The 25,706-nt window shown below is 39.0% G+C and overlaps 1 protein-coding gene across 1 annotated transcript in view; it reads right to left on the bottom strand.

Moving 5' to 3' along the window:
• COL25A1 (collagen type XXV alpha 1 chain) overlaps positions 1 to 25,706 on the bottom strand; it is a 296,280-nt gene that overhangs the window by 61,865 nt on the left and 208,709 nt on the right. The window contains exons 10-14 of the mRNA XM_066317842.1: positions 23,043 to 23,114; positions 22,054 to 22,161; positions 18,922 to 18,957; positions 7,092 to 7,118; positions 4,607 to 4,651 (exon numbers count right to left, since the gene is read on the bottom strand). Coding sequence (XP_066173939.1) covers positions 4,607 to 4,651; positions 7,092 to 7,118; positions 18,922 to 18,957; positions 22,054 to 22,161; positions 23,043 to 23,114 — 288 coding nt within the window. The remainder of the gene's footprint in view (positions 1 to 4,606; positions 4,652 to 7,091; positions 7,119 to 18,921; positions 18,958 to 22,053; positions 22,162 to 23,042; positions 23,115 to 25,706) is intronic.

The following is a 25,706-nucleotide window of genomic DNA, read 5'->3' as shown; positions in this document are numbered from 1 at the left end:
ATATGAGAAAAAAAAAATCTGTCAATAGAAACTCATAAAATCTACTTCAGAACAGGTCTAAAATTGTATTACCCACTAGAGTCCATATCAAAGGAGCTGAGGCAGTTGAAAGCATGCTTCTCCTTACTGGAGTGCTTTCTGCCCTTGAGGCATATACCTTCATATCCAGAATTAATCAGTTAAAAATAACATGGCTGGAGGCCCCAGCTTTTCTTGTTTGTAACAGAGAAACTGCCTGGAGGCTGCAGTTCTGAAATAGGTTTTGTTTTGGTCAGATGCATAACTCTGTCGACACCAGCTGGTTGATATCCACCTCACCCTGAAAGAAAGGCTGTCAGTATTGCTATATTTTTCAGTCACTAGAATGTAATCAATTTAAGGATAAGGAAACACAAGGGGCCCCAAACTTAATCCAGTCTAATTTTACTCTAAAATACATAGATGAGGACAGAGGGTAATTTTTTTTTTCAGATATGTTACCATGATTTCCATTTCAAACCAGGGTTGAATTCAATTCCTTTCAACTTGCTTTTTGTGTCCCTCAAAAGTAACTTAAAATTGTTTATTTAAGGGCTGGAAATCTCTCCTGGCCCACTCACCAACTAAAATTAAGTGGAAAGGCTCTTCAACAAGACTCAGCTGGCCTGCAAACCTGTCTGAGAATTTGTGAACTACATTTATGATGTTTCCTCCCTTTTTTTGAAAAAATGTTAGTACACTTGTACCCTTCCCCGTTTTGCTGAAGAAATTTGATACTGGTACCTTCAAAATGTGTTCCTACACAGCACTGTACACAGTAATAAGGAAATTCATGTAAATTAGAGAATCAGGAAGCATGAAGAAAGCAGTAAGACGTGCATACCCAGACTCTGAATCTACTGATAAGAAGGAAACGTTTTCTGGGGTTTACCAAATTGCTGTTGCAAACGTACCAAAGAATTTGAAATTAAGGGATGTATCCTGACCACTCTTTCTGTTTTCAATACACCCTTACAAAAAACCTCACTAAAATATCAAGTACTACATAAGAAAAAGCGATTTATGGAAGTTTAGAGTAAGGGGTTTATACATTCCAGACAAACTCTTACTTCTAACAAAGAGAGTTACTTGCACAAACTCCAGAAACTGGGTTCCTTCAGGCCAAATACCATCTTAAATTAAGGGATTTCTGCTTTTCTCCTTGTGTCACTTCTGCAGTCACTGAGAGCCCTTATCAAATCAGCACCACTTAACAAATACCAGAATCTATATTCTATACTTGCGGAGCTGAACTTTCCAAGAAGCCCTTTGTGACCATTTCAACATGATTAATGTAGGGATACGGTATCCTTAGATCACTGCAGCCTCCCATCTCCAGGCAGAACTAATGCTTTTTTGTACTTGTCAAGTGCCTGAGGAGCTTCTGCCTGGGATGGACAAAAGGAAGTTTATCTGCCATTGCAGCATGATATAAAGAAACCTGTGGATTGCACAACAGTCTGCACAGGAAAAGCAGCATTCAGAAAGACTCCTTATCCCAGCAGGTTTTGGTCAATCCCAGAAACAACACTCTCTCCAGCTGCAGGTATTATTAAGCAGTTCCTTTCCAGTTACTGTTCTCAAGATAAACTTGCTGTAGTTTCTCGAAAGTAGGAACAAATGAAGACTGTAAATGCCCTTGCAAGACTACCTGTAATGTTTCACTAGATTTGGCCCTATGTGTGAAGGTTTTATGGCAGTGATTTTGCTACTCTGAATACAAGAAAAATCTACTAGTTATCAGTCCTTCAAAAACATATGGGTTGTGTAAAATTACACTTACTCTAATATCTAGAGATTGTCTGAGAGAAGTGGTTCATATGTTAAGGGATTAGACAACTGCTCTAAGTGCACTCAGAATTTATGATCTCATTCCCAGATGTATTGGTCAGACTTGTCAATCATCTCCCATGACCCAGTATTTCAATTAAAGAAGAGGCGAAAAGAAAAAAAGGAAAATTACAGAGGTACATACAAGATGGAGATGACCTAGCTGTGTTTCGTTCAACTGCCTGAGGACAGAGCAAAGCTCATGCATTGCTGACATTAATATGCTGAAAAATAACTCATTGTCCAAATAAGAAATGCATTCACGCACAAAATTTTAAGCATGTAATTAACACTCACTGCCTTTTAAACTAAGAAAAAATATTAACTTGGAACTTAGTGCACTGCACATGCTGCTGCTTGACAGAGAGAGCTCACTGATGAAAAGGCAACCCAAGACAGTAAGGCTTTTGTAAAGTCTTTTAACTACGTAACTTCTAAAAAGGGGATGACTCACATCACACATACAAGTTGAACCCAACTATTCTGCAAGTCACCATGAATGTGAATGAGTAAAGCCAGAAGTGCCAGCAGCTGGCTCACATACAGCTCAACTCTTAAAATCACCACTCTGGTCCTCATTCAACATCTTGTGTGTCGCACTGCACTGAGAATCGTTTTTCCATAGGAATTGGAAGAACCGACCTTTTGATAGCAAAATATTAATATGGGATTCCTAGGGTGCATTATACTTTCTAACTTTAGACAAACACTGTTTCAGTTTAAACTTAATTTCTACCATTATTTCCAAGCTAACGATTTTTAATCTATTCATTAAAAGAGATAGCAACACTGAACTTTCATCTGCCCAGTATTATATAAAAATAATATATTTTTTGCAAATAAGGAAGTGCTTTCTAGTCAGTATTGACAAACAGTTGGAAAATCAAACTAAAGAATGCAATAGCAATTTTTTTTTATCTGTGCAGCTTTTGTTCTGGTACCTATGTTTCACTTTAGTAATTTAGTTTATTTCTTAAAGGTCAAAAGTAAAGCAGTCCAGCTACACTAAAAACACACTGACATCTTTAATAAAGTGGTAATAATTTTAAAATGTCTGTGAAGTTATAGATGTTATGAATGTTGAAGTAAATCAAATAAACAGACACCCATAAATTGAAATTTTTTGAGTTTTTTAAAGCACAATTTAAAATTAATAACTAACATTTAAAGATGTGTTTGCATCTTCCCATAATGTTCAACTGCACATTTCTTTTATGCACCCTGAAAATGACAGCAGATAAGTCTATGTGGTCTCCTAAAAATAGACATGCAACAACCTTGCCATGGAGCTTAAAAAAATTCCCCGTCTTGCAAAATGACACATTAATCACACATTTGACACATTTCATTAATATCAATTTTTCTTCTTATCTGAGTGAATTTCTCAGTTGGAGTTTGTATGACTACTATTAAAAAAAGTTCCCGAATAAAATATGAATCATCAGTCCTGTTCTTTTCAAAGTGGCTTCCAGCTTCACCCCATCCAGTCTTCTTACATATTCCTAAAGATATGCTACAAAGTAAATTTTCGCTGGCATTTCGGTCAGGCCATAAAAATTGCTTTAATTATGTACAGCAACAGCATCTCAGTTGGTAAGTACTGTCTACCATTCCTGTTGCAATTGAATGCAGCTGTAAATATATATATAGTTAATTCTAAATATTTTTTATTTTGCTGTTCCACATTACACATAATACTCTGAATATTTTAAAAATAAATTCTCATTGCTATCACTAAAGTGAAATAAATAATTATTACATTATTTCTTATAACCACTCAAAACACAGGTCTAATGCTATGTATTATGCTATTAGAAACAATATATGCTTTTTTATTTTTTTTGAAAATGAAAATTGAATTATTTGAAACATCTTAACACTTACTACTAGGGCTCTTGGTGAGCGAAGCAGAAGAGAGGTTTTTCTAATACAACCCTTATACACTACCATCTGCTGCTGCTTGAACCTGGTGAACATATATATCATACATTTTCCTTTTGGCATCCCTTGCCAGTGCTTTTGAAGTTCACTAGGAATGCTAGGGCTTGTGAGAACAACAGATGGATTAAACTCTTTACAGTCAAGGAGGTATACTATTTAAACTTCATCATCCAGATTTGCCAAGGAACCTTAGCAGTGCTGCAACACAGCCCTGCTGCTTTATTGTGACCTCTCCTTATGGAAGGCTGTTCTGGACCATGACTTACTGAGAAATGAAAGTAACTTGCCTAAATTAGTATTTCCTCTTGGTTGTGTTCAAAAATATTTGTTTGATTTATTCCTCTGTGTTTTCATCCCCAAAATTCAATTTCAAATTATACTTCAGCTGCACTTCCATCTCTTTTTATTTCTCTATTTATAGGTTGTATTAACAATGTATTGGTACCATATCAATACCCAATATCAACGTGTTTGCACTGTGGGATTGAGTTAACATAATGAAAAAAACCCTTTTGTTTGTAAATATGCTGACCCAAGTAACACACTATTAATAAGCATTTCCTTCTACAACCTGTCAGTCATCATCAAATCTGAACACCAGACTTTCAGCTTAATTAATTACATTTGCTGCTTGTCCAGGTAAAACTAGAAAAAAATTACTTCAGAGCACAAAGCACAGTATACAGTCTTTTTCATGCAGCCAATTTGAAACCACAGCTCTGGATATAAGGTTCCATACTGCTCATGTGAACAAGCCCAAAATTGCTTTAATCCACTACATAAATAATGGCAGTGCTGACAAAGTCAGAGAACTCACCACTTGTCCATCTCTCCCGGGAACACCAGGCACTCCAACAGAACCCTGCAGGGAAACAGACGCCAGTGTTTAGCAAATTAAACAGGTCATGAAACCTTTCATCTCATAATACAGTATTTAGAAATAACAGTGAATGTTTCCTTATTGTAGCTGCAATAAAATTTTCAAGAACTCATTTTTATGCAAGCTGATCTCTCCTTTCAGTTGAGACTTTATACTAATTAGACATATTCTCATGTTGTACATTTTTAAGACTTTCAAAGTATGGCCTTTTCCAAAAACAAGCTTCAAGCTCATGTTTTGTAATGTTGTGGATGCTTCATAAGAAATGTAAGAATCAAAATGCTATTCCATTCAATGTTCTCAGTAAGTTTTGAGACTGATCTCATGCAATCAAATATAGCACCCGAACCAAACTATTAATGCCTCCAGAGGCATCCTTCAAGCTCAATAACTTGTGGCACCAATCCATCTCAAGGCTTTTAAGAGATAATCTGCAGTGATTCAGTCTGACAGTAAAAATTACAGATACACTTTTAAACTGCACCAATACTGGTGCAATCGAAATTAAAAGGTCAATACAGGGACAGAGGGACAAAGAAGGAAAAAAAAAAATTATCAATGTCTCATAACATTGGAGAGATCTTTTTTACAAAGCTCTCACACTAAATTTCAATGTGATGGACAATTCCTTTGAAGGACCTTGTGCAACTTGCTATGGAAGTTTACTGAAAACACAAAGCATGAGGAAACCAGGAGAGCTGCATCTGCTTGTACAGCATTCTCCTCTTATTTTATAAAAATGGTGCTGCTCAACAAGGGAACTGAAAGAATTGCTGCATGGCAATTGCCCCTCTGTTTTGGTTAGAGCTGTCACTAAAACTATCACCAACACCCAAAGGAAATTTGTCCAAAATGGATGCACACATGTGTCAGTAATAGAGTTGGGAAATCCTGTGAAACAGGGAAAGGAAGGAATTCATGAGGGTCTCAAAAACCCTCCAAGAGCTAATAACAGAGCTTTGAATCCGTGAGAAATAATAAACCGCATCCCAGCATATCTCCATGACTCACAAAGTCTTCCCCTTCCTCCCAAAGCTTCCACTTTGGCATCCTTGTCTCTCTTTGCTGGATACATGGTCATGGCTTTAAGCTACTGCCAAGGGGCCTGAGTGAACATTTTCACATCTCTGTATCAGTTTTCCAGAAAACTAGAAGGCAAAGCTCAGGAGGGCATTAAACCATCAGCCTCAATAAACTATCCTATGTATAACAGTTCCTCCTCTCAGTGGCAGCTAATTGTTTTTCTTATGAAACACAGGATGTTAAAAAGTGTAAAATGAAGCTGATTCTATTGTGCTAAGTAAATGTTTATCAGATATTCAAAGGTTCATCAGCACATGGGTTTTTCTGATGTACACACAAAATATCCTTCTCCACAATTCTTAGGGTATCAGCTTTATAATGGCAACTTGGACATGAGACACATTCTTGCATTGCCAAACACAAAGGACAGTCCTCTCTTCAGCCTATAAACTCTATATAGCCCACAGCTGCCAAAATTCCATCACTTTGTATACTTTGGGACTATGTTTTACACATCACACGTTTTTCTTTCTTTTATTAAAAAAGTTTCATTTTAACAGATGCTTCACTCTAAAGAGCATCATCTCAGAAAAAGAAAAGCATGCATCTTTCTCACATATGTCAATACTACTTATTCCTTCTTCTTTTTTTACTTTTATACAAATTATGGCTGTTTCATTAAATATCTTTCATACAGCTTTTCAATCTTTTGAAATCAGCTAGAAAATTACTCACCTTGGTGGTATGTGAGTCAGATGCCGGAAAAGTACCACTGACTAGCTGTTACTGCTGATATTCTGAGGACTGTTTTAATGGTGCAATTCCATAAATCCTAAGCTCACTCAATCAAACCGAGGCAGTCAGCTTTAATGAGTGTAAATAACGCAGAAGGCATTCCCAGGAAGTCAGGTCTCAGGTTACCGAAGGAACAGGAAGACACCGGCAGACCACCTGAACACCACCAGCCAAGCACTATTTATCAGCAACACCTACAGCCTTTGTTTCTGCTGGTCAATTCTTTAGTCATATGGCACTGATCTACTCCAGTAAAGACATGCATTTAATCAGAAACTTTATCTCCCCACTTTTCACAAGGTTTTAACTTTAGTTTCCTAATCTTACCAGTGTATGAATGAGAAAATTATAGTGACCTTTTCACCTGAAAGTTAAGCAGACAGATTGAAAACAGTCTGCTCTGCATCACTTGAACTTCTTATGCTGGGGGAAATGAGAAATCTTGTGTCTCACATTATATGGCTTCATTTTCCAAAAACAAAATTCAGAACCTAAGCTAATTGATTCAATGCATTGTACAGTAGCTTATTCCATTCACCTCTTCTGCTTGCAATTTGGCACAGGAGGAATAATCACTTTCACAGTATTGTTGTTTATACTATACCTTTTGTCCTGGAGGCCCCTGAGGTCCCTGCAAAGGGAAAACAATTCAATTAACATCAAAACTCCAGCCAATTTAAACTGAAATGACTAATTAAGACTGTCTTATTGTGTAAGCACTCTGATACTGGACTGAAATCAGCTGATGTTTCATAAATCAAAGAAAAGTAGAAGTTTATGCTCAAAACGTACAATGAATCTTTTCTCTTCACTTTTGGAACTGATCTAACTACTAACTAGAATACTCAAATTTTCCCCCTTCTAATCTTTTCCAAGCCATCTGTTTCTTCTAATACTGACAAATCTCCTAGCATTAAGACTGTGGTTTTTCTCTCTATCAGCTAACAGCTGAAGTTGTGTGTCCACAGTAATGTATCAGCTTGTCAGCATAAAAACAAGGTTTTCGCAAACAAGTATTTTTGAGATAGAGAGAAAAATAAACCTCAGAATCTTCTCACCTTCTAAGTATCAGCACATATGACTGTGTTATACCCAACTCGTCATGTCTGCCATCACTTGATAGTGAAGAGAAAAAATCTTTAACTTCAGAAATCATTAAGAATGTTCTTGGGAAGAAAAGAACCACCATCTTGTCCCTATGGCCTGAGAGGACAGGAAGAGAAATCTCAATTCAGGAAAATTTAACTTTCCTTAATGTCATACAGGAGGCAAGGTCTTGTTGATGTTACGAGGACACATTTCTCATCTGGTGTCTCTGAAGTACCCAGGTGGCCACAGTGGAGAGGGGAAACAGATAGAAAGTAGATCAACCAAGCACGTCTTGGACACTTTGGCAGTCTGTTTTGGTAACAGCCAGACCATGTTCACCACAGTTCTACACATTTTTGTCCCCAGGTTCCTATTATGGGCACTGGTGCAAACTGTGAGGGCTGGTGCTGTATCAAGCAAGGTGAATGCAGAGTCCACGAGGGTGCAAAACGCAACACAAAAGCAGGGGAACACAAATCCTTCTGATGTGAGAAGGATTAATGTAAAATAATAAACTGAATAAATAAAATTTATTGATGTATTTGATTTATTGTGAGAAAGAAAAAGATTGATACCAGAACTGCAATTATTCAGCAAAACCAAAGGATTTCCATTTCAAAATGTGACGCTGATTTTATTCTTAAATTAGTGTGAAGTTAGGCAGAATTCTCCACCACTGATAGATGCAGGGCCTGTTGGAACATTTGCTCTAGTGCAACTTTAAAGTCTTAACAAGGAAAAGCTCCACTGGTGGTAATTCTGAGTGCTGCATCCCCTGATGTGAATGAAAGCCTAGCAGTTCTAAATGTGGATTGGTATGTGTAAGGTTTGGCATCAAACCTTGCAAAATCATAGATCAATGTTGCTTCTTGAAACTTTTGCCTGATTGTTTTAACAGAAAGGAAGTATTGTAAACACCTCTTTTAGACTGTACAGACAGATTCTGATAAAGGAAACTCACCTGTGAGGTGGAGGGTAACAATTTTACTCCCTTGCCTTCAAAAGAAAGCAGAAGTACCTAAGCACTCAACACTGGTGATGATCAGAGCAATGAATATAGTGAGCATCTGCCTTTTCAGATGGAGAAAATGTCACTAGATCACAGTGTTTCACAAAAACTTCTGTTTAAATCAAGTCTTCTTTTCAGTAAGTGCCTGAGAGTGAGTGATCTGTTGGGTAAGGAACCACAAATACAACAAGTCCACAGTGTTCTGACACCATCTGAGTGCCTGACACCAACCTTCTCTTCTCTTCTTCCATGAGAAAGACACAAGTTTGTCTAGCATTTTAAAAACACCAAGAAATTAATGCTCAAACTAGTGCACTCCCTACAACGTTATCAAACTAGGCTCCAAATGTCTACATCCTGGACATCAGTCGTCTGTTGACCTGTTGCAAACCAGCCTGCTACATTTCAGGGTTATTTCAGGTCTTGGGAAAAATCCCTCCATCAGTAGGCCCAAGTGAATACAGAACAACTGAAGACTCCCTTCATAACTCATACCAGCTATTTTTATGTCCAAGGGATGGATATATCAGTTTCTAGCTACTTAAGAAGCTATTAAAACCTTCTAAAGACCTGCAGCTATATTAAATTACCATTTGGGAGCCCTTAATACAATACTACTGTATGAAGGTAAAATGATAATTCACTTACTAATATTAGCCCCCAAAGCAACCTGTTAAATGTACTCTCTGCTGAGGACTTTCTGCCTGGTGCTTGCAGCTGTCAGCCTGTGGGAAGGATATAATTCAACACATTGCAGAAAACATTTTTTTCCCAGAATTTCCTCCTCGTCCCTGATATGGTTCCAGCTTCTCCAGATGAGTTGCTGAATATGAAAATATTTACATTGTAGCACAGTCTTGCCCTTGTGGTGGCTTTAAAGCAAATCATTCAGAGAAAAGAAGCAGCAGATATTTATCAATAAATGTTTTATGCAATTAGAAGTTTTCAGTTTCTGGTATTTCCCATAAAAGCTTACCTAAATTGATACATTTCAAAAATAACATAGGATAACAAGTCCTTATCCTTAGAACGTTCTGACTGCAAAACATACCTGAACAGAAACAATTTTTCTTTGAAGCACTGCTCCCTATCATTGGGAAAGAAGCCCAAAGCCATTGGAAACTTTACAGCTCATTCACAGACAGGTCTCATCCCTCACCCACATAAGACTGCTGCCATCTAACAGAAAACATGAAATTAGGTTACTAACAGAAAACTTATTAAAAAAAAACCACACCAAAAAAACCCCTTGGAGAGCACCTCAGAATTGTGCTTCTTTTCTAGAATTACCTAAAATTTCTGATCAAAGCACAGAATGACACTCTGGAGAGATATAAATAAGAAAGTAGAAAGTAAATGAAATCTGATAGAAGGTAAAAAAAAAAGAATGAATAAAATAATAAAAAAAACCCACTAAAACAACAACAACAAAAAAACCAAGCAAAAAACAAACAAACAAAGAAACAAACAACTCCCCCCCCCCCAAACCCAAACCCCACTACACCAAAGACAAAAAACCCCCACCAAGCAAGGCTTTAGCTTGTTTCCAGAGGTATAAATGACAGTCTTTAAAAGAATCCATGCAGAAAATTCCATATGAACATGTGGATTTTCCCCCCTATTATTCTACTGAACCGAGGAGCATCCTGTGCTACCCACTTGATGAACAGCAAGACCAGCAATCAAGATCTCTATGTAGGTCTTGAGACAGAAGCAGAAGGCAAGAAATGTGTGAATGTTTCCAACCAATTCCTCAGCATGCTTTCTTTTGATGTTTTTCTTTGTTTTCCTTCATTTGTTTTGTGTTCTGTAACAGCTGCAGCAATATCCTAGCCCTGCTGTTTGCTCCATCCAAAGGGATGCTTTGCAAATGCAGGCTCAGCTAAGCTTCCCTCTGGACAGACATTCTGCCCCTGGGTCCTGGCAGCCAGTGCAGAGCTGGTGCCACAGGTCCCCACCTCAGTCCTCTCGAGGTCAAAGCCTCAGCTCTGCGGTGAATACACACACACACGGAACCTGCTGTAATCTCCACCAGCTGGAGGCTCCATCTACACCACAGGTGCTGCCCAGCCTCTGTCACACCATCATATCTGGGAATGTGAAGGAGGTAAAACAGAAACACACAGCCCTTTAAAACCATCGGCTGATCGAGAAAACGACAATCCCAGAGGTTCATTCTTTCACCTGCTAATTACATGTACACTGTATTGATGTGATGTACATGTAATTAGGAGATGATGTACACTTGTCATTGATCAAAAATTCACTCCATAACAGTCTATGCAGATTATGTTGAAAGCAAATATTTGTTATTTGCCTGCACCACTGAAAGTTGCCAGTTTCCACAAAGGGATGCTTAGACTCAACTCCTAAACCACTAGCAATCGATGTCAAAAAGCTCGTTTTATAAAGATCATCTAGGCTTAAAAATTCCAAAGAGAGTTTGTGAAAACTCAGATGAAGTGACTACTCTGCATTTTTGAGGATTATGCCACCTTTCCTCAAATTGACACACATTCACAGAGGAACATCAGTTCAGAAGGCTGAAATCTTGGTTGCAAGACTTGCCCAGAGTAGGAAGATAACCAAATATAATGAAAATAAAAAATAGTTCTTGCTCTTTCAGCTGTCAAGAGCATTTAAGAAGAGCCCTTTGCCATCATGTCCAATTGAGTAAACTAGATAGGCAGCTATGACAACTTCTTGCAGGGCTTCAGTGAATTAGGTTCTCATTCAAATAACTCCACAGTAGGAGGATGGAAAAACAAAATGTGTTGCTCCAAAGAAATTCAACTGTGTTTCTCTGGAGAAGGAGAATTATTGATAATACCTAAGCACTTGGAAAACTGGGTAACTAAGGATAAACAAATATGTACAAAACTCTTCTATGCAATTGTGTTTTCCAAAAGGTAAATTATTTCCATTATGAGTGCCATTCTTCAATCACTGTTTTCAGAAATCAAACAAACCTCCAGAGACTGTAGCATGTCAACTCATTGCATTATAGAAAGGATTGAATGAAGCTGGACATTTCAGTTGGTCCTTAACAAGTAACTATTAAAACAAAACAAAACAAAACAAAAACTAAAGCAAAACCAAACCAAAACAAAACAAAAAAAAAACAAAAAACAAAAAACAAAAAACAAAAAAACCCAAAAAAAACCAACCAAACAAAAACCCCGAACCAAACACCAAAAACTAACAAAAACCCCTATAAACAAAATCCTCCCCAATCAAACCAAACTGAAAAGATTTACCTAAGTGTAGTTATAACAAAGTTTGGGGTCCAGCATTCTTACTACATCTCCTTTCTAATGCTACAATTGTATTTTCCTTTGACACTTCATAGGCTCCCTGTGTTTCAGCAATCTGCAAAATAAGAAAATTCTGCCCTGAAAAGGTTAAAGCTGCAGTTTCAAAGAGAGAGAGAGTAATTCAGGGTGTGATACATTAGCAACCCTCTCAAGGTAATTTGGTATTCAATTTCTAGGGACTCAGTTGCTTAATGTTTGAAGAAATGTATGAATTAAAAAGTTAAGGCATTTTAAATTTGCGGGTCTGGAGCAGGAATAATGATTTGTTTTACAAGGTGTCAGAGTTCATGGACAATGAACACAAACACCAAATGAAAATGCCTAACAAAAACATAATGAAAATGTGAATGTTCTGTATACTGAATAAATTATACCACAAAATAGGTCACAGTGGTGCAATATGCTGCAATACAAAAACTTTCGTATTCCAAAGCCCTGCAATCAACAACAACAACAAACCCCCAAAACACAACTAGATTGCAACTAAACAACCAAAAGAATTTTTTTTTTACTTCCATACCTTCTATGTATAAAAGTAAAAGCTCTTTGTAACCAGAAGACTCTTGGAAGTATTGTGTCTATATTTCTATGAAACAAAAGAATTCCCAGGACTGTTCCTAAGAACAGATATTTTCCCTTTGCAAATTTTCCCTTCTTCCCTGTAAGAATCATTAAACACTTAGAACAGAATCATGGAATTGTTTAGATTGGAAAATATGTTAAAGATCATTAAGCCCAACTGTTAACTTAACACTGCCAAGTCCACCACTAAGCCATGTCCCTGACTGCCACATCTGTGCACCTCCTAAATAACTCCAGGGGTGTTCAACCACTTCCCTGGGCAGCCTGGTCCAATACTTGACAACTCTTTCCATGAAGAAATTAAAAACCTCCTCTAATGCAACTTGAAGCACTTTCCTCTTGTCCTATCACTTGTTAACTGGGAGAAGAGATCAACCTCCACCTGGCTGCAGCCTCCTTTCAGGTAGCTGTAGACCACAAGAAAGTCCCCCAATAAGCCTCCTTTTCTCCAGGCAAAACATCCCCAGCTCCTTCAGCTGCTCCTCACAGGACCTGTGCTCCAGACCCTCCAGCAGCCCCACTGCCCTTCTCTGAACACTCTACATGCCTCAATGTCCTTCCTGTAGTGAGTGGTCCTGAACTGGGCACAGCACACTGGGTGTGGCCTCACCAGTGCCAAATAGAGGGAAATGATCCCTTCCTTTTTCCCACAAACCAACTTCTTGCCAGTCTAATTGCATAAAGAACTGAAAATGGAAACCTGAACTAGCAAATACACATGAAGACGAAGCACATGTTTCATACAAAGCATTCATCTGCATTTCCTTTGAGCCTGTGTCTGGATCCCATTTCCTTTGTGTAAAACTCTGAAAATAGGTACCTGCATGGTTGAGGAGTGTTTCATAAAGACTACAGTTTCTAGAATGCTAGTATTGAAATGTTCAATGCTGTAAGAATGATGCATCACCTAGATATAAGAATGATCAGATAAGAGATTAACTATGATGAAAAATCTCCTATAACTTCTTAAAAAGTCACTTAAAAAGTGACCCCCTCCCACGCTATCTACCTTAATTGATGACAAGTGCTGCAATAGCTGTTAATTAGTGCTTGAGAAGCACTTATTATCTCCATTCTTTTAGTCATTGTTGTGGCAGCCAGTACCAAAGTGCAAAGGTTACAAAACAAAATACCTGACTATTTTCCCTGAGATCTCCAGCAAGTTAAGCCCGGCGAAACTGTACTGGTGCAAACAAAGAACAGTTGCTGTGAAAGGCACAGGCTGAGAACTTCCATTTAATCTGTTAGTTCTCATAAACTTTTGCAGCTAAACAGCTTAAGAACAACACCTTATAAATTTTACTATGAACATGCTACCAGAATAAAACAAAGAAGGCACCTAAAGAACTCTGGCCATTGAAAACAAAATCACAATTAGTAGCTTCCCAGAGGAGCTATGAAGATTCACAGCAGCTGAGAATCTGGCCTTGACCATTAGTCTGAAAGGCTGGATTGAAACCAGCAGAACTTCCCAGACAATTCTGCCAGGTCCCTGAGAGTTCATTTTAACCTAAGTTGAAAAATAGTATTAATTCATTTTAAAGATGTGAAATTCTGCAGACTTAACTGCAAGGTTACACTATTCCAGTCTTTCACAAATAAGGCTACATCCTTTGGAAGCACATCCTCTTTTTCTGAATAACCAGTGAAAGCAATAACATTACATTTTGCTTTCTTGAACAGATGCCCAGCAAGTCGGTATAAGCACAAAAGAAATAGTTTCGAAAACAATGTATCTTAAAGCAGATGGATTTTGCATTTGGGTAAATCATCATAGTATAGATTTCCTTTGCACAGAGACACCTTTACCTGAGTTCTCTGGTTATTCTGGAGCATTCTGTTCATGTAAAGCATATGCAAAATTACTTATCTGCCTTTAAGGCCCATTTTGGGGAGGAAAATAATACACTGAGGTTTTCTTTCACTGACAAGAAGTGGTTGTATGCTAAACATGTTTAAATTTTCTTCTGAAAAAAGGAGCTGAGAACATAGCATATTTTAATATTCCAAATTTTTATTAATATGAACTAGTTTAAAATACTTTACACATAAAAGCACAAAAAAATCTCTTCACATGGAAATTAAGAACAAAACCATCCCATGCACACCTTCTATCCCACCGCAGTTTATGAATCTGAGCATGTTCATCTGCCAGTGTCAGCCTTTAATATTTTCCATCACTGAACTCTTAGTTCTCACGAATAGTCTGCAACCAGAAATCCTAACTCTTGGGTAGAAAAGAATCACAAATCCATCTATTATTCACTCTGAAAGTGAGAAAATAAACTGGAAAAACTCCTGTATGGTATTTAGGAGTCCTTATCACTAAGAATTGAAGACAAGTGGCAAGGGAAGCAGGATGAATTATGAGAGGCAGGACATAACTTTAACTGAAAAGGTTGAAAAGCTACGGAAACTACTGGCATTTTCTCTCGAGTAGCATACGTTTTTCTAGTTCCACATAATATTTCAAAACTTAAATCCCTTTGGTCACCCCACTGCTTGGCCTCCCCCTGAATTCTCTTAATCCTTTCTGCACAGAGGAATGATACCTTCAACTATTAGAACATCTGCAGGGCTTTCAAATGTCATGGAAACCAGACACAAATTTCACGTACTAGTTATTCTTTCATTCTCTTCTAACATTAAAGAGGCATGCAGTCACATCTTTATAACTTAAATCTCCATCTCACCTAAAAAGAAACTGAAATTTCTTGGCTCCAAGAGCAAACATACTCATCCTGACACAGCAACACAGAGAGTCAAAAATCCCTTGCAGAGCATTCTCCCAAACATCTCAACTGCAAGGACAGACAAGCAAAAGAAGCATGCTGGCACTTAGATAACCTGGAATTGTATTTAACAGAGAATGAGAGACTCCTGTAAGAAACAACTGAATCTCCCACATCCTAAATTGTCCCACCACCATGCCATAACCCACTTTTTTTCACAACAGAAATAGGGAAAAAGAAAGGCCATTCCTTGTCTTCAAGATGAACTCTCTTGAGCCAAAGAAGAATTCATGTCAGAGAATTCAAACACTGTCATTCTCTGTATATGGTCCAAGCAAAACTCTCTTGCCTGAGAGGCAGAAAAGTTCTATCACCCTGAAATATTATTTTCTTTTTTCTTTACTAACATAGAACTTCATTAAATATGAAGACTAACATGGCAGACTCTCAGCTGCAGCAAATTGACATCTTTTCACTAGAGTCACTGGATTTCCAGTTTCATTGAAAGGAGAACATGAATGTTCCTGGAATTCCAAATGCATTAAAATAATTTCAACTTCCTGTAAATCAACACATTGTTGCGAGTGTTGTGAGGAAAGGGTTAAACCCACAAGATTTGTTAAGGAAGAAACAATTTCACTCAAAGTGACCTTGCAGCTGGGAACGCTAAGAATTTTGGTGTGGGGAAATGCCAGTTATTATGTCTACTGTTGTTCATCCCTTGCCTGTTTTGAGAAGCAGAATTCCTGTGTGGAGATAACACATGGTCGCAGACACGCTTGAGCCTTCTGGTGGGAGGAGTGACCGCAGAAGTACAGCCTTGTGACAGACTGCTCCTGCAGGAAACCTTGGATATACTGGGGCCAATAGCAGCCCCACCCCACCCCTGCTGTGTGCTGGGTTGAACTGAGCTTAAGAGAGCCTGTATTCCTATGTGTCTCTTTTCACTAGGATAAACTGAGCCTAATGGAGCTGTGTCCCTGTGTGTCTCAGCTGCCCAGTGCTGTTAGTGAGGTGATGAAACAAATCTACTCTTCGCATTTCAGCCGAGGCTTTGTGGTTGCCCTGGTTACCTGTATGCATCGATTCACGCAGTAGGTCACACATTACTCAGTGTGTGTCACAGGCTCCTGGTACATGCTGAGGAACAAGCTGGAACACTTCACTGTTACCTATTTCTGTTGCCATATCTTGCACTCTTCAAGAAATTTATTCCCCTTCTTTTGTGAGAAAACAGAAGACGAAGTAATTTCAAGCTACTCCATTGTTTGTTCACAGGTTCGTACTAAAATTGCCAGCTCTACCAATAACATGTACATTCATCTAGTAATGCCAAGGCACGCTACCAAATACAGGTGTAAAAATGCTTTTGAAAAAGAAAAGTGTTCGGTCCCCATTATTATAATCTAGAGGTCAGGCTTGCTGCTATCCTTAACAGCACCAGGGGATTTAAGGCCTCAGAGAGTGTGACCCTACAGCCCATAAACAGCATTCATCTTCCACAACCTTCAGCATGTCACCCAAGCTTATGTGTTCTCTCCCAGCATTTAGTGCTGTTTGTGGCTGCATCCTGCCTCTATCTCAGAAGAAGAATCAGAATATATGCCACAGTACTTGCTTCTTACTGGAAAGGGCCTTGGACAGGTGGGCAAGCAGGAAACCACAGCACACTCCAACATATAGACTTTTGGGAGACCAGGACTGGTAGTACTTTATGGAACTGATTGAATTCTGAGTTTCAATTTAATTGAGAAGAAAAACAGGAAGCTAACTCAGACTGGAGACTCTCAGTGTGAAACAAAGCCAAGTCCTCACAAAAGAATTTCTGCAGAAATAACCTAGAAGCTCTTCTGGGCAGAGATCTCCGTTTTCCTTTACTTTGAAAAGATAGGTGAAACATGCACAGAAAGAAACTCAGGCAAGAAAAGGCCTGTGCTCCTCACCACGTAATATACTATTTTTTTAGCAATATAATCTTATAACATACATGTTGGGAACTCAGCTATTCTGGAGCAGAATCTGAATTTCCAATACAGAAATTCATGAAATGCATGATGGAAGTTGTCAGGAACAGCTGAACAGTCCCCGAATAATTGTAACATTTTCCACAGGGAAGAGAAGTCTGAAAATCTGTACTGGCAAAGAGAGTATGTCAGAAGCACCAAGAAGAATAAAAAGAAACTAATTACCTCCCTGATACTCGGATGTACTTTACTTTAACTATACATAATCTAACATTCAAGCCATCAGACTGACTATTTCAAGAAGAAATTTGGAGTTGAAAACCCATGTAATCTATGATCTTTCTCCAACTCAAGCTTGCTGATTTGATTTTTAAGCATCTCCTCTTCCTATCTAAACACATTTATATTTAGAGAAATAAGAGTAGTAGCACTTTTTTAGTTCTTACACAAAGATGGTTGCGTTAGAGCAGTGGGAATGCTCTAAACACAGGGACAAAAAGGTGATGGATAAAAGCCCTCAAGGATCCTGTGACTCTGCAGATCTGGTCTTCAATAGAAAGACATTTTTGCAGAACCTGAGTGAGTTCTGTCCAGAGATCAAGTTGGAGAATATTCCAAGTACAAGAAAACAAACCAAAAAAAGCTCCCTTCCTAGCTATTGCATCTGTTCTTCATAGGTGCACAGAAACCAAAAGAACAGAGTAAAAAAGCCCAGAAGCATGCTAAAACACAAGGTAGTACCTTTGGGAGGCTTTAATTTTTACAATTGTTAAACCTTTAGTGCAAAATGGAAAAATATTGGACTTTAACTACCTGATCACAGCAGATACTTCCAAGTCTCAGAATCTTCATTTTTTTTCTTCCAAAAGATACTGGATTTTGTCAATTGAAAATATTTTGCAATTTGTCAAGGTTAAATATCATTGCACCTGTTTAAATCTTTAAAAATTCAGAGAGCAATCATATCTGCACTGTCTGTTGATCTGATTATTACTGATAATCTTCCTCCTCAGAAGCACTCAGGAATCAAAACCACATGCCTCTAGCTACAATCTGTCATCTCTCATAAAAATAAAAATGACCGTGTTTAGAGAGCTCTTAAGGGAGAAAAAGCACTGCATGTTCCACTGTTCTGGAAATATGTGACAGGCAGAAACTTATGATGCCTTAACCTGTGGCTAAAGCTGATTTACAACCAGTGGAGCTTCAATTTAATTTCAAATGAATCAGAAATATCCGACTCACACAGAGGAAAAAACCTGAAACCTCGGAACAGAAGAACTTTCTGAGAGTTTCAGTGCTGTCTCTTCACTGTTCTGTTATGCAAAGGTCCAGAGCCCTTGCCACTGAGATAGCTTGGATTTTGGCCCGTAAGAAATGTAGATGGTTTCTGTGCTGCTCAGTGGTGTCAAGGTAGAAACAGGCCAGCTTCAGAGACACTGTTAAGAGGGGGGCAGGAACTGGGAACCCCTGGCTTGGGTTTTTTTGTGTGTGTTTTACTGTGCCCTTAGCTGTTTAATTTCCTTCTGCTTCTCCAAGCTTAAAGAAGTTAGCCTTAAGTGACAGGTGACTGTATTTATAAACAGGGTGTTTTCTTTCTTGCGTTTTCTTCACAAATAAGGCCTTAAATAGCTTGTGACAAAGGAAGATCAGGATATACACAGCCATAAAGCTTTTGGGAGTTTCCCATTTTAAAAGGTGTATGTTATGTTACACTTTCTTAGAAAACTGGAAGAATACTTACTGTCAATCCTTGTTCTCCTGGTTTTCCTGGCTCACCCTTTGGATAAAAAGAGTGAATAATTTCAGCAACATATCTTAAATCCAGTTTTCTATCTAAGAATAAAGTATCTTAAAAATTTCATTCTTAAACAGGTAAGGCACGTAATTGCACATGAAACATATTACTTTTTTGCTTTTTAACCTGGTTGTCCAAATCACAGACATCTTAAGAAGTACTGCTTCACAATCATGTAATGGTCTAGTTCTCACGGTGAGAGTTAAGTATTGGTGTTCTGACTCTGTCCCTTGGTTCCAAACATAATATTCCATTCCACCGTGCTAAAGGACACAGAGGAAGGTTATTTTTACATGTGTGCTGTATCCCACAGTTTATATATTCCAAGATTACTGGTCTGTGTCATCAACTCAGTCAGCAGCCATAACTTACTGTTGTCAATTACAACGTTCCATAAAACCATAAATATTGGTATTTTGAAGCCATGAAATAATTACTCAGCCATTAAATACCTGGACTGGCTTTAAAAATGGTAACCCATCATTTCTCCAAACATACTCTCTTTCTGTGGGCACAACTACAGAGTCAGAATCTATCATCTCCCCGTTCTTCCCATAGGAACATACATACGTCTGTCTGTAGAGACCATAAAACATATCAGTCATACAACATAGGCTAAAAATACCCGTCCAAAAATGACAGAGCTCCACTTTACTGGTCTGGTGTATATATCACTCCCTTGAAAACCCAACTGAGCACAGGGCAGTCCATGTACTGTTGTTTCAGCAGGGTTTTCTTCAGCAGGTTTGTCACAAAAGAAAGCCTGTCGCAAGACTGATGAGGACTGTTCCTGTTCCGATGTCGTTGTTCCTGGCAACTGAAAAGAACCAGGCCTGCCTGTCTGGGTAAGCCTGCACTGCACTCATAGGCAAACACAGCACCTGCAGACAAACCAAGGCCAGCTGGGAGAAAGAAGCCATGGAGGCACAGCTTTCTGGCCAGTCACTGCCCCAAAACACCATCTTGTTTATAGCTGTAGCAATTGTAAACCTTCTTGCTTGAGAAGTACATGCTGGAAGCCGCATTGCCTCCTAAACCCTGTAAAGCTCCTGCTTTATCTAACCCTGCAAAAGAGGAAATGTCTGCCTAATGGTCTTTGATCAGTCTAAGGACATCCTCCTAGAGGTGTGTGATGCTGCAACACCCCAGTTCATAGCACAGTGCAGCTGCTGCTTTCAGCTCACTAGCTCAAAGTTCCACACAAGTCTTTACCTAAAAGATAAAGCTGCCCTTTCCTCTTAGCTAAGTTTTCCCTTTACAAATCTCCTATTAGACTGTGTATCACACAGCCATGGAAGAATTGTGAGGATCAGGAACATTGAGCTGAGGGAACAGAACAGTAGTGAGGGGCAGCAAACTGGACAGTTTCTACCTAAGTGCTTGTTTGTATCTGATTCTAAAGCAGTATTATGAACTGATTTTCAATAATGTTATAGGGCTTAAGATAGCTGCAGCTTAAAAACTATAAAAAGAAACTCTCTCTTGCCATCTAAAGTCAAAATCACTACAGAACTATTATAAAATGGAATGACCTCATTGCATAAAATGCATGACTTTCCTGTTATGAGAAACACTAATGATCCCTTTGCTAAAAAGCACAAAGCAACATGCAGCCACACTGTAATCAGCAAGGCCAGCTGACTCTGCCAGCCTCATGTATGTGAATTATTAAAACACTATCACTGCAGTCAGAAATGGATTCTGGTTTCAGTCTTGCCCTTACCTAGACCAAACCAGCACCAACTCTGCTGACCACAGTCCATTTAACCTCAATAAAAGAATACATGGGAGACTCAGAAGAGGCCCAGAGCCTGACGTGCCACAGGAATAACAAGAAATGAAAAGTTGCCAAAGTAAAGCATTGAGAGCTACAGACTTTCAATGTGATTTAATAACCTTGATCTAGAACTTATGAGGGCAGCAGTGGTAAAACAACCAAGCCAAAACAACAACAGCAGCAGCCCTACAGTCCTAGAGGTCTCAACCAGCCAGCTTTGCTGGATTTTCACAGGAAATTTTGTCAGCATTTTACTATTATCATGTTATATTACATTTAGATAGCTAATACCTGAATTGGGTTAGAATAGGAGTGTAGATGTTTTCTTTCTTGGTTTTTGCTAAAAAGGTCGTGCAGGAAAAACTTATGCCATCTTGGCCTCATGTAACAATTGGTGCTTTTTCTACAAGAAACCAGTTTCTGTTTCCAGTGCTGGTCCTCACCTTGCAGGTTCCTCATGTGTCGTCTTGGCCATAATCTTCACTTTTCATAGATGTGAACGTGTGTGTGTGTGCATCTGTACTTGTGCCATTTAATTTTTCATGTTTCTCTCCTGTCTGTGATTCCATTTCCACACTGATAACACAGTGGCATTCATGGTGAAAAGAGAGATACTTCTTTCAAAGGAATAAAAATTAAGGAGGTCACAAAATAGAAAACCAAAATCAAATACATACTTTTCTAAAGAGTCGTGTGTTTAGGCATCTGTTTAAAAAGTGTGTGATTCTTCCTGTGCCTAAAACAAGCAATACACAATATATGGGACTCTGCTGCTTGTCCTAATGAAGTACAGGACCGGAGCCAAAGAAAATGGTACTGTTCTTGTTTAAAGATGGCAGAATCTAAATCCAAACTTCATCATACCTTGGACACCTTTAGGAGTTTATTACTTTATTCCATGACTTTTGAGGTTAAACCATTAAGAAGTGAGAAGTCAAGCACATCCATGCTGTGAGGCCTCAAATTTAGTTTTATCTTGAAGTTTGAATAGAAACATTTATTACTTGTGGAAAGGGGCAGACTCTCCTGACACAGCTATTTAACATCAGTGAGCGACTGAGAAACCTTAGAAAGTGTAGTTAAAGTGCCAGCGGTGGGAGGCAAGGAATCTTGGTGTTACTTCTGGCCCTGCTATACACTTGCTCTGTGTGTGTGGGACTTCAGGTACACCTTGAAACCTGCCTGGGGTTCAGCTTCTGCACGTCTTACTTGCCAGTCTCACCTCAGAAAATGTCTTTGACACCATGCTGGCCCACACTTGACAGAAATGTGCACACCAAAGCAGCAACAGAGTAACTCACCGTTAAGCCAGGCATTCCACGAGGACCATCCTTGCCAGTGTCTCCTGGGGGACCTCTGGGTCCTGGTGGCCCTGGAGGTCCAGGGGGTCCAGCCTGTCCTTGGTCCCCCTAAACCAATGAAAAACTCGTCACAAATTTGCTTTAGAGGCATCAACCACATAAAACCACATCAATTCACCCATAAAGAGTGCAAGACCAGCTGGAAGAAGCTGCCATGAACTGGACAGTGGCTTCTTCAGTGCTTATGACAGAAACAGCACTTTGCCTTGAAGATCAACAGTTTGTATCTGTCTAGTGCAATCAGCCATAGAGCAGAAGGCTCAGATTCTGAGCTGCTTGTTTTACCACAGCACATATGCCAAAATTTGGGATGGTCTGGAAATATTTTACTAATCTAGTTCTCCAGAGCAAATGACTGTTTTCGATAAGCATCTGTTTGCTTCACGATTCAAATAATCATAACAAAGCTGAGGCAAAAAAGAAAAGCCGCATCTGAGAATATACAGATTTGCACAGCAATTTTCCAAGCCCATGAATGATACATGGATAGATTTCAAAATTGAGCATGGAAAATAACTGCTTCTCCATGAAGTTGTATATAATTTTCCACCTGTTTTGGGAGGCTGTTTTATAGTGACAATTAGCTAACTCTCATCATTTTTACCTACTAATTTGTAAAAGTCAATTTTCAAGAGAGTGGTCAAAACATATTTCCCTCCCCTGTACAAAAGAAAAGACACCACAAAATGGTGCTTTAGTTATTTCCAGCATATCACTGCAAACCACTGGAAAAAGCTGCTGGCATCTCAAATGTGGATCACTTAGAAAGCCACCCACAGTCTTTTAACTATTAATGCCATTAACAGTTGCTTCATTTCAAAGCATTTTCAAGTGAACAACCTGCCACAGGAAAGCATCTGACAAAAAGGTACAGCAAAGAATAAACTGAATGTAAAGAAGAACCAGACTCCAGTGAGATGAAGCACTACCTTAATGAGGCGGCGTTTAATGAGCTGCTGATCAGCAGAGAGAAACCCATGATTGATTTTAGGAAACACCATCTGATCAGGCAGGTGAGGTCAAAGGTTGAAGATCAGAGATGAGAGAATTGAAGAATAGACATCAGAAGGCCCGAGAAAGAAATAAAGACATATTCATTAGATTTGTAATAGCTAATACAATATGAACTGGTGCTTCTGCCTGAAAGAAACTGTGCATTTTCTTTTGGAAAAAGATTCTCTGTATTGTACAGGACATACTGCTATGATTTAAATCATATACAATTACTTAAATGTGTGACTGTTTTCTCCCTATATTTTACATGAGAATTCTGCATGTGTATTAGTTTTTTTCATCACCCAGGTTCTAAAAATCAGTACTTTTATATGTTGTTCTTTCAGCAAAATTTCTAGAGACAAAGCACCAGTTCAACTTTCAGTCAGATTTTCTAACCAGCATAGTGTGCCATGAAGAATGATGGTATTTTTATAAGGTCTGAAGTTTCAGCTTGACCAGATCGCTTCCTGCTTAATTTGCAAATCCACTTTGAAAAATCTGGATGTACAGATGAAACCTCTGATATCTAACACAAATATCTGACTTTACATGTAACCAGTATAGGGTTCACTGACATTTTCCACACTTATGTATGCCTCAGGGAAGCACAACAGAAAAAACTCATCTGAAAATAAAATACTGACCAAGACCATGGGGAATGTAGGCATTTCCAGGGGTACACAGTTATTGATTTGATTCCACGCTCTGCATCAGGAGTACTTAGATCAATGCAAAGGCAGTGAGGGTTGGCTTAGGTCCACCGTAAGAATTCACCAGTATTCCATGTTAAAAACAATTTTTCATGTGCACTTTTATGCTGATACAGAGAGACCTGACTGAACAGGTACGCGTCAGCCACAAACCTTGACGGTGAGGATCTGATTACTGTGCAGAGCAGCAACTGTGGGGAAGCCTGGCAGACCCTAGGGACACAGCATAACATGGTACGAGAACAGCACGACACAAACATGGCAGAGACAATTTACCAACAGACAAACAGAACAAACACTACGTTCAGTACAGCCCACACGGCCAACAGACAGGAAACGGCCTCTCTGTCATATGGGAAACAGAGTTAGGGCTGCACTGCACTGCAGATGCAAGTTGGCATTTCTCAACTATCAAGACTATTGAGAGATTGTAGAAGGAGCAATCCCATGAAGGTGTCTTTCCATAAAATTATAATAAATTGTTATGATCATTTGAAAATTGTTAAGGCTATCAGCCAATAGATGATTGAGCCATTTTTAACTGAAATGTACTAAAGCACTTCAAGAGGTCTATGCAGAAAGCCTTGACTCTGGATTGCTGCACAAGCCGACAGCAACGACAGTATTCTCTGAAATGCTTTGCATAATTAATGTCCAGCTCCTCACATTCTGTTTAACATATGACATTCAGCACATAAACTGGTAGCACATACACAACTATAAACACTGAACATAAATCTACTGCTAGATCTTGGGTAGTCCATAATGGCCATGGTCAACGTTTTCAAGACATACATAGCAGTATTTTCATAACCATTTTTACCCCTCAATTGCTGTATGCCACATATGCTTTCTCATATTCTACTCTACCGAGATGGGCAGAACATGTACTGTACTGGCACAAAAAGGGAAGAGTGTGGTGATTGTGGCCTGCAGTCACAATATAAAGGGGTAAACTTTGCTCTCAGTTCAACCACCTTTCTTGAGCTGCCTTGTAGGGTCTGAACTAAACCCTCTGATAAAGACAAAACCTTATGCAGTTGAGCAGTGAATTCCTAAAGAAGAGGAAATTCCTAAGTCTTCTCCTTGCCTTTAGCACAGCACACTGTCAGAAGCAGAGGCTTCTTCAATGGCAGAGACATTAGGCTGAGGAACAATTAACAAAGTACAGCCAGGGAGCTCTAAGCCCCCTGTATGCCCACAGACACCTTTATGAGGTAGAGTTGGTAGCACAGCCCCTCTGGGGGCTCCTCCTGGAGCAAACAGCTGCTCCATGCCACTTAGCATCTGCTAAAGGGAAGGCTGTGCCTGACTCTTGCCTCCAGGCAAGGGCCCTTCTGAGGAGTCCTGTGTGAAGACTCTGCTGATGCAGCCCACGTTGCTGTAGCACATGAGCTCTTTGCAGCAGCCCAGCTCGCCTGGTGGGGAGCACCAACAGGCCAGGGCAGCCTGCCAGGTCTCTCAGCTGCAGTGGATTCTTTTAATGTGGCGAATACTTTCTCTGTTCATCACACCAGAAAGCCTGTGGATGACAAAGACTGCACCAGCCTTTACAAAAAAGGCAGAGTAACTTTTTGATGCATACATGCTCTTCACTACCATTTAGCATTTAAAGATGCATTTAGCATCTTAATTCCTGCTATACATCCATGAGATGAAGCTGAGACCTTGTAAGTTGATCCCATAAAGCCAGTGGCTAAATGCAGCTTTCCCACTTAATGGGGATGAAATGCAGTCTGGCTAGCTGCATTGCCCAGTGACCTGAAATCTCCTCTTCAGAAACAAAAAAACAGAAAACAAAACTGAAAAAAGCTAAAACTCACAACATATAAAGGGACTCACTCCTGAGACACTGATAAGACTAGAATGATACATCATTTAGGAAAT

Source organism: Sylvia atricapilla, chromosome 4 (assembly GCF_009819655.1).
Source record: "Sylvia atricapilla isolate bSylAtr1 chromosome 4, bSylAtr1.pri, whole genome shotgun sequence".
Classification (NCBI taxonomy): Eukaryota; Metazoa; Chordata; class Aves; order Passeriformes; family Sylviidae; genus Sylvia; species Sylvia atricapilla.
This window is presented reverse-complemented; position numbering and strand designations above follow the sequence as displayed.